General features: G+C 45.1%; 1 protein-coding gene across 1 annotated transcript in view; it reads right to left on the reverse strand.

The window, feature by feature from the left end:
* Positions 1-13,649, reverse strand: part of LOC126176512 (uncharacterized) — a 168,856-nt gene that overhangs the window by 98,233 nt on the left and 56,974 nt on the right. Inside the window, exon 4 of the mRNA XM_049923669.1 lies at positions 10,383-10,634. Within this exon, the coding sequence (XP_049779626.1) occupies positions 10,383-10,634 (252 nt within the window). The remainder of the gene's footprint in view (positions 1-10,382; positions 10,635-13,649) is intronic.

Here is a 13,649-nt window from a genome sequence, read left to right on the forward strand (position 1 = left end):
TCTTCCCTCGTGCGAAAGCTTTAATTTCTTATATAATCAACTTCGCTCTCCAGAATTCCAGGCCATGTTCAGATTTGCTTCGACGTGTGCAGGATTTGACGGTCTACACACAGAAAAATTTGAAAAAGTTAAAAACATATTTTTGACAGAACACAGGGAAAAAAGTGCGACTGCGAAACTGTTGCATTCATTTGTTGCAGTTTATGTGACAAACTCTTATGTTTTCATCACTTTTTTGGGAGTGATTATCACATCCACAAGAAAACCGAAATCGGGCAAGGTAGAAGAATCTTTTTACCCATTCGCCAAGTGTACATGTTAATTGGGTCGACAACATATTCCTGTCATGTGACGCACATGCCGTCACCAGTGTCGTATAGAATACATCAGACGTGTTCTCCTGTGTAGGAATCGGTTGACCTATGACCTTGGGATCAAATGTTTTCGGTTCCCATTGGAGAGGAACGTGCTTTCGTCTAATAATCGCACGGTTTTGCGGTGCGGTCGCAAAACACAGACACTAAACTTATTACAGTGAACAGAGACGTCAATGAACGAACGGACAGATCATAACTTTGCAAAAATAAAATTTCACTCGAGGGAAGACTTGAACCGAGGACCTCTCGTTCCGCAGCTGCTCACGCTAACCACGGGACCACGGCGCTCCTTGGCTCACCTTGATGTTCCATATTTTGCATATGGACTACTTAGTTTGTATATTTTGCTCATTCTTTCATAGTTCCACACAACTTCTTCCTGTTTTCTCGATTGATCTGCGTTCAGTTTTTCAAGGCCTATCCACTGTGCCAACTTATAACTAAATCTGAGGGGGGTGCGATCGGGAGGTTCCCTTTTAAGTGTTGTGTACATAGTTCCGCGTAGTCAGCGCGTACACAACTTTCCCACTAGAGCGCGCCCCGTAAGCACAACAGCGCAGGCGCAGCGCTCGTCCGTCTCCGCTCTACGAGATGGCGCTTCCTTAAGAGACGGACCAAATTCTGCTTCCGCCGATCCGCATATTAATATGTAACGCAGCCAATGAGATTGCTGCTAACGTAGAACCTTTTCTCCTCGCGGATCACACTCGCGGAGTGATACCTGAACGCGCGAGGTATTATAACGAGTGTACAGACCTCCGATTAGTCAGTCTGCATTAGTCTGCATCAGTCTGCATTAGTCTGTAGTCAAGTTTCAGTCTGCGCCTAGTAAGATTATCATATTCCTGTACATAGTCATGAAGATAAATGTATAGACACATTGTCAAGTATCAGAGATATGTGAGAATAAGATTAACATACCAAGACCAAAGGAACTTCAGATAGTCAATTGTAAACAGCATCCATAATCAAGTTAAGTAATTTCTATGCTTTTTATTATTTTAATAAATGTGTGTGAAAATTAATCAAGTTCTGTTTAAAGTTGGTCACCGTCAATCTGCTACTCTAAGCGTGCAAGTGGCATTTCTATCGTCTGACCTAATGGCAGAAGATAAACACGCCACGATAAGACCACGAGACATATTGCTGACAAATAATCTGATGGTGTGTGTACCGAAGGTCTTACAGTACGCACAACACACTCAGATTATAATTTTATTTTACACTGGTGTCCAAAATTAAAGCAACAAATTGCTGTTTCACCTTTCAATGTCTAGTTCACGATATAATCACTCTAATTGTCAAAAATGTCGTCACGATCGTGTTCTGCACGGAATATGGAATTCCGTTCAACGTACGACCACGCCAGCAATGAAGTCAGCGCAACAATCATACGGGGTTGTGTTTGCAGGGTAGTACCATTCCACAATCGCTGTGTACACAGCAATGTACACAGTCACAGACGGTGCACTTCAAATGGCTCAGAGCACTACGGGACTTGACATCTGAGGTCATCAGTCCCCTAGATCTAAGAACTATTTAAACCTAACTAACCTAAGGACATCCCACACATCTATGCCCGAGGCAGGATTCGAACCTGCGACCGTAGCAGTCGCGCGGTTCCGGTCTGAAGCGCCTAGAACCGCTCGGCCACCGCGGCCGGCGTCAGTGCAGTATGGCACAGAGAAAACGCCTGCAGACTTTCTGCTATGGAGGGCCGTAGGAAGAACGGAAGCAGGAGAGTCGCAAACTGATGTGACCCGATGGCTTAATGTGAATTGTTCTGTTGTTCCTCTGATGTGGCGACAGTTTATAGAGGCCGAAACTGTATCCTGGAGAGCAGGACAGGGCCGATCACGTGTGGCATCAGGAGGAGTGGGCCGTTATTTGGCTGTAAGGACCGCCTCAGTACTGCACGGCAACTGGCATCTGACTTCGCAGCATCCCCTGGACTTGTTGGTGTGTCTTCACAGGAAGGAGCTTCTAGAGTGGCGTCGTCAACATGCCACCTGCACCGTCGAACGGTGGGACAATGTTCTTTTCACAGATGAGTCCATATTTGGTCTGGAGAGTGATTCTCGGGGGATTCGCATCTGGATGGCACGCGGAACACGATTTCGAGACACAAACATTATGGAAAGAGGCCGATATCGAGGAGAATCCCTAGTGGTGTGGGCAGGGATTATGTTGACCACTCGAACATCTCTTCATAAAATTCTACAGGTCAATCAAGATGGGTGGGTGTGAAATCTTATGAGACTTAACTGCTAAGGTCATCAGTCCCTAAGCTTGTTGTTGTTGTGGTCTTCAGTCCTGAGACTGGTTTGATGCAGCTCTCCATGCTACTCTATCCTGTGCAAGCTTCTTCATCTCCCAGCACCTACTGCAACCTACATCCTTCTGAATCTGCTTAGTGTATTCATCTCTTGGTCTACCCCTATGATTTTTACCCTCCACGCTGCCCTCCAATACTAAATTGGTGATCCCTTGATGCCTCAGAACATGTCCTACCAACCGATCCCTTCTTCTGGTCAAGTTGTGCCACAAACTTCTCTTCTCCCCAATCCTATTCAATACTTCCTCATTAGTTATATGATCTACCCATCTAATCTTCAGCATTCTTCTGTAGCACCACATTTCAAAAGCTTCTATTCTCTTCTTGTCCAAACTATTTACCGTCCATGTTTCACTTCCATACATGGCTACACTCCATACAAATGACTTCCTGACACTTAAATCTATACTCGATGTTAACAAATTTCTCTTCTTCAGAAACGCTTTTCTTGCTATTGCCAGTCTACATTTTATATCCTCTCTACTTCGACCATCATCAGTTATTTTGCTCCCCAAATAGCAAAACTCCTTTACTACATTAAGTGTCTCATTTCCTAATCTAATACCCTCAGCATCACCCGACTTAATTCGACTACATTCCATTATCCTCGTTTTGCTTTTGTTGATGTTCATCTTATATCCTCCCTTCAAGACACCATCCATTCCGTTCAACTGCTCTTCCAAGTCCTTTGCTGTCTCTGACAGAATTACAATGTCATCGGCAAACCACAAAGTTTTTATTTCTTCTCCATGGATTTTAATACCTACTCCAAATTTTTCATACATGTGGTTCTCTTATCTCCAAAGGTCTCTTTAATTTTCCTGTAGGCAGTATCTATCTTTCCCCTAGTGAGATAAGCCTCTACATCCTTACATTTGTCCTCTAGCCATCCCTGCTTAGCCATTTTGCACTTCCTGTCGATCTCATTTTTGAGACGTTTGTATTCCTTTTTGCCTGCTTCATTTACTGCATTTTTATATTTTCTCCTTTCATCAATTAAATTCAATATTTCTTCTGTTACCCAAGGATTTCTACTAGCCCTCGTCTTTTTACCTACTTGATCCTCTGCTGCCTTCACTTCTTCATCCCTCAAAGCTACCCATTCTTCTTCTACTGTATTTCTTTCCCCCATTCCTGTCAATTGTTCCTTTATGCTCTCTCTGAAACTCTTTACAACCTCTGGTTCTTTCAGTTTATCCAGGTCCCATCTCCTTAAATTCCCACCTTTTTGCAGTTTCTTCAGTTTTAATCTACAGGTCATAACCAATAGACTGTGGTCAGAGTCCACATCTGCCCCTGGAAATGTCTTACCATTTAAAACCTGGTTCCTAAATCTCTGTCTTACCATTATATAATCTATCTGATACCTTTTAGTATCTCCAGGGTTCTTCCATGTATACAACCTTCTATTATGATTCTTAAACCAAGTGTTAGCTATGATTAAGTTGTGCTCTGTGCAAAATTCTATCAGGCGGCTTCCTCTTTCATTTCTTAGCCCCAACCCATATTCACCTACTACGTTTCCTTCTCTCCCTTTTCCTACACTCGAATTCCAGTCACCCATGACTATTAAATTTTCATCTCCCTTCACTATCTGGATAATTTCTTTTATTTCATCATACATTTCTTCAATTTCTTCGTCATCTGCAGAGCTACTTGGCATATAAACTTGTACTACTGTAGTAGGTGTGGGCTTCGTATCTATCTTGGCCACAATAATGCGTTCACTATGCTGTTTGTAGTAGCTTACCCGCATTCCTATTTTCCTATTCATTATTAAACCTACTCCTGCAGTACCCCTATTTGACTTTGTGTTTATAACCCTGTAGTCACCTGACCAGAAGTCTTGTTCCTCCTGCCACCGAACTTCACTAATTCCCACTATATCTAACTTTAAGCTATCCATTTCCCTTTTTAAATTTTCTAACCTACCTGCCCGATTAAGGGATCTGACATTCCACGCTCCGATCCGTAGAACGCCAGTTATCTTTCTCCTGATAACGACATCCTCTTGAGTAGTCCCCGCCCGGAGATCCGAATGGGGGACTATTTTACCTCCGGAATATTTTACCCAAGAGGACGCCATCATCATTTAATCATACAGTAAAGCTGCATGCCCTCGGGAAATATTACGGCCGTAGTTTCCCCTTGCTTTCAGCCGTTCGCAGTACCAGCACAGCAAGGCCGTTTTGGTTATTGTTACAAGGCCAGATCAGTCAATCATCCAGACTGTTGCCCTTGCAACTACTGAAAAGGCTGCTGCCCCTCTTCAGGAACCACACGTTTGTCTGGCCTCTCAACAGATACCCCTCCGTTGTGGTTGTACCTACGGTACGGCTATCTGTATCGCTGAGCCACGCAAGCCTCCCCACGAACGGCAAGGCCCATGGTTCACACTTCTTCCTTACACATGGCTTACACACTACTTAACTTAAATTATCCTAAGGACAAACACACACACTCATGCCCGAGGGAGGACTCGAACCTCCGCCGGGATCATCCGCACAGTCCATGACTGCAGCGCCCCAGACCGCTCGGCTAATCCCGCACGGCGGTGAATTAGGTACCGTGAGGAGATCTTGGGGTCCCTGCGCGGTTCTTGAGGGGTGCTATGGGCCCAGACGTCGTATTGATGGATGATAACGCTCGACTTCATAGAGGACGTGATCTGCTCGCTCTGCTTAACATGAGATTGATGACATCATTCACAGCATGTCCCGTCGATGTCAGGCCTGTATTGCTGCCAGAGTTGATCACACCCCAAAATGAGCTCCTTAACCAGTTGTCAGAATGTGTGTGCAAATCCGTTAAGTTGGAAAAAAAACGAAGAACATTTTTGTCTACCGTTATGCACACTTTCTGTATTCTTTTCATTGCTTCTACTTTACTATGACCTATTTATACTGTTTTGTGGCACCATTGAGGCAACCTTGCAAACTTTCAGTTTGTTGCTTTAATTTGGGACACCAGAATATATATCGTGTTCAATAGGACAAAATTGAGGAGCAAGTCTCCATGATCAAAGAATAAGCCAGTGCATTAAAATTATAGCATAAGAGTAATAACAGGTAAAATGAAACATGTATGAATCCTATGTAGACGACAAACCGTAAGTTTAAACAAACATAACCAACAACGTAACACACGAATTAGCTTATTTTTTTAATTTTTCCGGAAGTTCCTCGACAGAATAAGAGTGAGCCATGAGGAAACTCTTCAGTTTAGACTTGAAAGTGCGTGGTTATTATTAAGATCGCCTTTCCTCACAAGAGACAAGGACATAACTGAGTGAAAGCAAATATGAATTGAGAAGCCAGTGTGAGAATTCTCAAATTACTGAACAGGGTCGACAAGAGGTGAAGAGTGGAAAAAAAAAGACCTGTACGTCATAAGCGAATGAAAATTAGCAAAATAGACTACTTTTCGTGTTGAACTATCACTTATTTCAGATACTGCTCTAGTGGTAAATAAAGCAGCATTTAGCTTGTGAGCAGTATCGTGAATATGGTGATCAATAGGACGTACTTCATTCGGCTGCTGCGTGTGACAGGACGAATCAACATTTTCTGCATACTTATATAAACAAAGAGCCTCTATTTCAAAGTTGTTTGTACAGCTACATCTACATCAACTTGCATAATCCGCAAGCCCCGTATGGTGCGTCGCGGCGGTACCCTGTACCACAACTTGTCATTTTCGTTCCTATTCCATCCGCAAATAGAGTGAGGGAGAGACGACGGTCTATGCGCCTGCGCTCTAGCCCTAATTTCTCTAATCGTATCTTACGCAAAACGTAGTAGAATCGTTTTGCAGTCAGCTTCAAATGTCGGTTCTCCAAATTTTCTCAGTAGTGTTCCTCGGAAAGAATGTCGCCTTTCCTAAAGCAATTCCCGAAGCATTTCTGTAATACTTGAGTGTTGTTCGAGCCTACTGGCAACAAATCTAGCAGCCCGCCTCTGAACTGCTTCTATGTATTTCTTTAATCGTACCTGATGTAGATCCCAAACACTCGAACAGTACTCAGCAACGGGCCACACCTAGTTTCCTATGTGCAGTCTCCCCTGCAGATGAACCACACTCTCAGTAAACTGAAGTTGACCATTTGCCTTCCGTACTATAATCTTTACATGCGCATTCTATTTTATATTTGCTTTACAATGCTAGACCTAGATATTTAATCGGCGTTACTGTGCCATGCAGCACACTGCTAATGCTATGTTCCAACATTGTGAGTTTGTTTTGCATTAACTTACATTTTTCTACATTTGGAGGTAGTTGCCATTCATCAGACCAACTAGATAATTTGTCCAAGTCACGTACCATGTTGTAAAGCAGCAGCTGAGAGGCAATGGTTTGTGGACTATAACATTCCACAAATGGATAAGCTTGCCCAGACTCCCGACCTCTGGGGATGAAGATTTAAGAACTATAAGTTCGATTTCTCATGCAGCAAAATATTTATTGAGGGTGATAAATAGAATACTTCAAGAAAGACTGGGAAAAAATTATTTCAAAGGAGCAGTAGGGACTTAGAAGAGGGAAAGGAGCAAGAGATGCAATACGATTGCTGACAATTATAAGTGAGATACAATGGAAGAAACGTTTATGCTGTTTTCATTGATTTGGTGAAAGCCTTTCATACTGTGGAATTAAATAATCGACAGTCTAAAGAAGAATGGTGGCGACTGGAGGGTAGAAGACTGATAAAAAAGAAGCTATACCTAGAGCAAAAAATACAAGGACAGATTGGGAATGAGGTGATAGTGGAAAGCACAATTGGAAGGGGAGTGATGCAGGGCTACTGCCTCCCCCGTATACTGTTTGACATATATTTGGAGTATACTATTCAGAAATATTTGAAACAAAATAGAGGAGTGGGGTTGGTGGGAGGAGGATAGAATGTATTCGACTTGCGGATGATATGGTGTTAGTGGCAGGGAGCAAGAAAACTATGACTGGAATGTTAAAAGAATAAAATAAGACCTGTGAGGTGTTCGGGATGAGAATTAAGAAGGAAAAGATAAGATGTATGTTGATAAGTGCAAGAAAATTAAGAACAACTATAAAGTTAGGACAGGAAGATATAGAACTACCTAGTGCTTTCAGACATCTGGCAAGCATTATTACAGACGATATGAAATGAAATAAGTGGATGAAAGCAAGTATAGCAATTGCCAAGAGGCGTGTAATAAGAAGAGGAGGCTTCAATGTGGGTGCATGGACAGAGACGTAAGGAAGACACTGGCAAACTGCTATATGTGGGCATGACATTATACGGAGCTGAGACATGGACACTGAGGAAAGAGGGAGAAAAGAGAATGGAAGTTCAAAAATGGTTCAAATGGCTCTGAGCACTATGGGACTTAACAGCTATGGTCATCAGTCACCTAGAACTTAGAACTACTTAAACCTAACTAACCTAAGGACAGCACACAACACCCAGTCATCACGAGGCTGAGAAAATCCCTGACCCCGCCGGGAATCGAACCCGGGAACCCGGGCATGGGAAGCGAGAACGCTACCGCACGACCACGAGATGCGGACAAGAATGGAAGCATTACAGAGGATGGAAGGGGTAAAATGGGTAGACAAAGTGAGAAATGAGGAGGTGTTGAGAAAAGTGGAGAAGAGAGAGAAATTTTAAAGGTAATGAGAAAGAGGAAACAGAACTGCATTGGAGCGCTGCTGCTACGGTCACAGGTTCGAGGCTCTGAGCACTATGGCTCTGAGCAGCAGTCGCGCGGTTCCAGACTGTACCGCCTAGAACCGCTCGGCCACACCCGTCCGCCGCAGGTTCGAATCCTGCCTCGGGCATGGATGTGTGTCATGTCCTTGGGTTAGTTAGGTTTAAGTAGTTCTAAGTCTAGCGGAATGATGAGCTCAAATGTCAAGTCGCATAGTGCTTAGAGCCATTTGAACCATTTGAATTGCATTGGACACTGGATTAGAAGAGATTGTTTATTGTAGGAAGCTATAGAAGGGAAGGTGAATGGAAGAGGAAGAAGAAGAAGACACAGAAGATACTACGTGGCGGATTATGTAAGAATAAAAACAATTGTAAGAAAACTAAGAGGTTAGCCAGTGAAACGGCTGCATGGAGAGTTACATGTGAAGACCTGTCCTAGGGCGGAACACTGTTGACTATGATGCTGATGGTGACGGTTGGATGACTTACAAAGTCGACTTCACTCCAAACCCCAGCGTCGAAACTCTTCAAGAAGAATGTGTTGCCGTTCTTTCACAGACATTCAGACACCTCATCAAAAGAGTCGCCAGCAGAGTTCGAGCAATTATAAGGTAAAGGGTGGACACACAGCATACTCCTGTCCAGTAATACGTGTTTGGGTACTTTTGAACAGATTTTGTTGTTGCTGTTGTGGTCTTCAGTCCTCATCTCCCAGTACTTACTGCAACCTACATCCTTCAGAATCTGATTAATGTATTCATCTCTTGATCTCCCACTACAAGTTTTACCCTCCACGCTGTCCTCCAATGCTAAATTTGTGATCCCCTGCTGCCTCAGAACATGTCCTACCAACCGGTCCCTTCTTCTTGTCAAGTTGTGTCACAAAGTCCTCTTTTCCCCAATTCAATTCAATACCTCATCATTAGTTATGTGATCTACTCGTCTAATCTTCAGCATTCTTCTGTAGCACCACATTTCGAAAGCTTCTATTCTCTTCTTGTCCAAACTATTTATCGTCCATGTTTCACTTCCATACATGGCTACACTCCATACAAATACTTTCAGAAACGACTTCCTGACACTGAAATGTATACAAATTCCTCTTCTTCAGAAACGCTTTCCTTGCCATTGCCAGTCTACATTTTATATCCTCTCTACTTCGACCATCATCAGTTATTTTGCTCCCCAAATAGCAAAACTCCTTTACTACTTTAAATGTCTCATTTCCTAATATAATTTCCTCAGCATCACCCGACTTAATTCGACTACATTCCATTATCCTCGTTTTGCTTTTGTTGATGTTCACCTTATATTCTCCTTTCCAGACATTGCCCATTCTGTTCTGCTGCTCTTCCAAGTCCTTTGCTGTCTCTGACAGAATTACAATGTCATCGGCGAACAGATAGTCGGTTTGAAACTTCCTGACAGATTAAAACTGTGTGCGGACCGAGACTCGAACTCGGGACCTTTGTCTTCCAAAGTTCACAAAAGCTCTTCTGCGAACCTGCATGGTAGGAGACAAGGTACTGGCAGAATTGAAGCTGTGAGGACGGGTCGTGAGTCGTGCTTGGGTAGCTCACTTGGTAGAGCACTTGCCAGCGAAAGGCAAAGGTCCCGAGTTCGTGTCTCGGTCCGGCACAGAGATTTGATCTGCCAGGGAGTTTCATATCAGTGCACACTCAGCTGCAGAGTGAAAATCTCATTCTGGAGATAGTTGGTTTGTTGGTTTGTAGGAGGGGACCAAACAGCGAGGTCATCGGTCCCATCGGATTAGGGAAGGATGGGGAAGGAAGTCGGCCGTGCCCTTTCAAAGGAACCATCCCAGCATTTGCCTGAAACGGTGTAGGGAAACCACGGAAAACCTAAAGTAGGATAGCCGTCGTCCTCCCGAAAGGGAGTCCAGTGTGCTAACCACTGATCAGACAGTTTTTGTGTGAATATGTAAGCCTGCTTAGTGCAGGCGCGGCGCCTGTCGGAACGGTACCTGCAGCGTGGCGAGCACGTTGATGACGGAGCGCGCGGCGTCGTCCTCGACGGCCCAGACAGCGTCGGGCCCGGCGAGCAGCCCTGCGAAGTCTCGGCCGGTGGTGCAGGCGAGCACGGCGGCCGCCATGCGGCGGTAGAGCGCGCACGCCGCCACCAGCGCCGCCGCCCCCGGCAGCGCCGCCGCCGCCCCCGCCACCCACGCCGCGCTGCACGCCACGCGCACCGCCCACGCCTCCGCGCGCTTACGCTCCTGCCGGCACCCGCGCCCGCAGCACATGTACACACCACGACAGGCGTCCCAAAGGCAACCAGCTGCACGCCAGTCACGTTACTTATCGATACTGCTACTTCGACAGCTGTCAGGGCCCATTAGAAGCAAATGTGCAAAAGAAAGAGTTAGTGATGTTTTTCAAGGAATTGTAAAGTGGGTCTCAGAAAATGGATCCTTCCTTAACCCTTTCGAGACGTGGCGCGGCTAGCGCCAGTGTTCTCGTACTTACAAGGGAACCTCCCCATCGCACCCCCCTCAGATTTAGTTATAAGTTGGCACAGTGGATAGGCCTTGAAAAACTGAACGCAGATCGATCGAGAAAACAGGAAGAAGTTGTGTGGAACTATGAAAGAATAAGCAAAATATACAAACTAAGTAGTCCATGTGCAAGATAGGCAATATCAAGGATAGTATGAGCTCGGGAGCGCTGTGGTCCCGTGGTTAGCGTGAGCAGCTGCGGAACTAGAGGTCCTTGGTTCAAGTCTCCCCTCGAGTGGAAAGTTTACTTTTTTTATTTTCGCAAAGTTATGATCTGCCCGTTCGTTCATTGATGTCTCTGTTCACTGTAATAAGTTTAGTGTCTGTGTTTTGCGACCGCATCGCAAAACCGTGCAATTAGTAGACGAAAGTACGTGCCTCTCCAATGGGAACCGAAAACATTTGATCGCAAAGTCATAGGTCAACCGATTCCTCGACAGGAAAACACGTCTGATACATTCTATACGACACTGGTGACGGCATGTGCGTCACATGACAGGAATATGTTGTCGACCCAGCTAACTTGTACACTTGGCGAATGGGTAAAAAGATTCTTCTACCTTGCCTGATTTACGTTTTCTTCTGGATGTGACAATCACTCCAAGAAAAGTGATGAAAACATAGGAGTTTGTCACACAAACTGCAACAAACGAATGCAACAGTTTCACAGTCGCACAGTTTTCCCTGTGCTCTGTCAAAACATATGTTTTTAACGTTTTCAAATTTTTCCGTGTGTAGACCGTCAGTTACCTCGCATCGGACGGACGGACAGATAATAATTGCCTGAAAATAAAAGATCAAACTTTTCACTCGAGGGAAGACTTGAACCAAGGACCTCTCGTTCCGCAGCTGCCTACGCTAACCACGGGACCACAGCGCTCCTGTGCGCAGGCTATCCTTGATATTGCCTATCTTGCGCATGGACTACTCATTTCGTATATTTTCCTTATTTTATTCATAGTTCCACACAACTTCTTCCTGTTTTCTCGATTGATCTGTGTTCAGTTTTCCAAGGCCTATCCACTGTGCCAACTTATAACTAAATCTGAGAGGGGTGCGATGGAGAGGTTCCCTTGTTAGAATGGCATCGGTGCCATCGATTATAGGGTAACCATCTTTGCCTTCCGCGATTCAGGCCGGTGGTCGGGTGGTTTACGTGGAGAAAAGAGACAGCGGAGTGGATATTCGCAGGGTCGGAGGTGGCTTGTTGACGTTTACCGTGAGGCCTGTGGTACGACGCCGGTAAGCTATGGGCAGGGTCAGCGAGAGATTTTGGGGCTTTTCTGCTGCGAGGGCATGTATAGGTTCTTGTTACTCGCCATTGAAACTGAGATGTGTCTATGACGTGACGGAGGAAATGTGTGATACTCGCCGCAGTTGCATGTGAAAACGCTTCATCTGCCATGTGTCTGTGCAGGAAATTCAGTGAAGTAAATAGCTGATACCACGGCGACGTCTTGCTCTCACGCGTTGTTGAATATATTTCGGAATTACTGAATGGTGAAGATACCCCCCGTGCAAAGCAAATGAAGCCATTTGCGCCATACTAAGGTACTGTTCTATTCTGCTTAAATCTGTGTCAGTTATATGTGCATTTATATGCCCTTCTTTAGTTGCAGAAGCTATAGAAGTGTGTAAACAGAGAGCTATGTGGAAAGGGATATAAAGTTGGAACCCTTCCAGTAATACACTCGAACTCTTTATCACTAAAGGTGTCTTACGATTCCAGCACCTACCTTGGGTGATAAGTGTTATTTGGAGGTTAACATGGTACTGTAAGTAATTATTATACACAAAATTGTTTATTATGATTATACTAAATTGGAGATGTAAGGTCGGTTGTGTGCCGCTGTAAATTACTACTGTCTCCTCCGTGTGGCAGCCTAGCATTGTCAGTGGCTTCAATCATTATTCCTGTCATATTTCGAATTTTGTATTCGCGGGTTTGCTTAAGCTGACACTGTTGAGTTGTAAGACCTATAAACAGGCAAGTCAAACTGAGTATTCTATGAGCTCAAGACGATATTCTGTTATGTGGTACCTTAGTTTGTTAAAGGTTAGAAATACACTCCTGGAAATGGAAAAAAGAACACATTGACACCGGTGTGTCAGACCCACCATACTTGCTCCGGACACTGCGAGAGGGCTGTACAAGCAATGATCACACGCACGGCACAGCGGACACACCAGGAACCGCGGTGTTGGCCCTCGAATGGCGCTAGCTGCGTAGCATTTGTGCACCGCCGCCGTCAGTGTCAGCCAGTTTGCCGTGGCATACGGCAGTAAATTTCATTACAACAGCAATTAATATACGATCAGAAAGTATAACTCTAGATCAAACACCATTATTTGCTCCATCGCAGTCTTTAACACTGGTAGCATGCCGCGACAGCGTGGACGTGAACCGTATGTGCAGTTGACGGACTTTGAGCGAGGGCGTATAGTGGGCATGCGGGAGGCCGGGTGGACGTACCGCCGAATTGCTCAACACGTGGGGCGTGAGGTCTCCACAGTACATCGATGTTGTCGCCAGTGGTCGGCGGAAGGTGCACGTGCCCGTCGACCTGAGACCGGACCGCAGCGACACACGGATGCACGCCAAGACCGTAGGATCCTACGCAGTGCCGTAGGGGACCGCACCGCCACTTCCCAGCAAATTAGGGACACTGTTGCTCCTGGGGTATCGGCGAGGACCATTCGCAACCGTCTCCATGAAGCTGGGCTACGGTCCCGCAC

This window comes from Schistocerca cancellata, chromosome 3, assembly GCF_023864275.1.
Source record: "Schistocerca cancellata isolate TAMUIC-IGC-003103 chromosome 3, iqSchCanc2.1, whole genome shotgun sequence".
NCBI classification, from domain to species: Eukaryota; Metazoa; Arthropoda; class Insecta; order Orthoptera; family Acrididae; genus Schistocerca; species Schistocerca cancellata.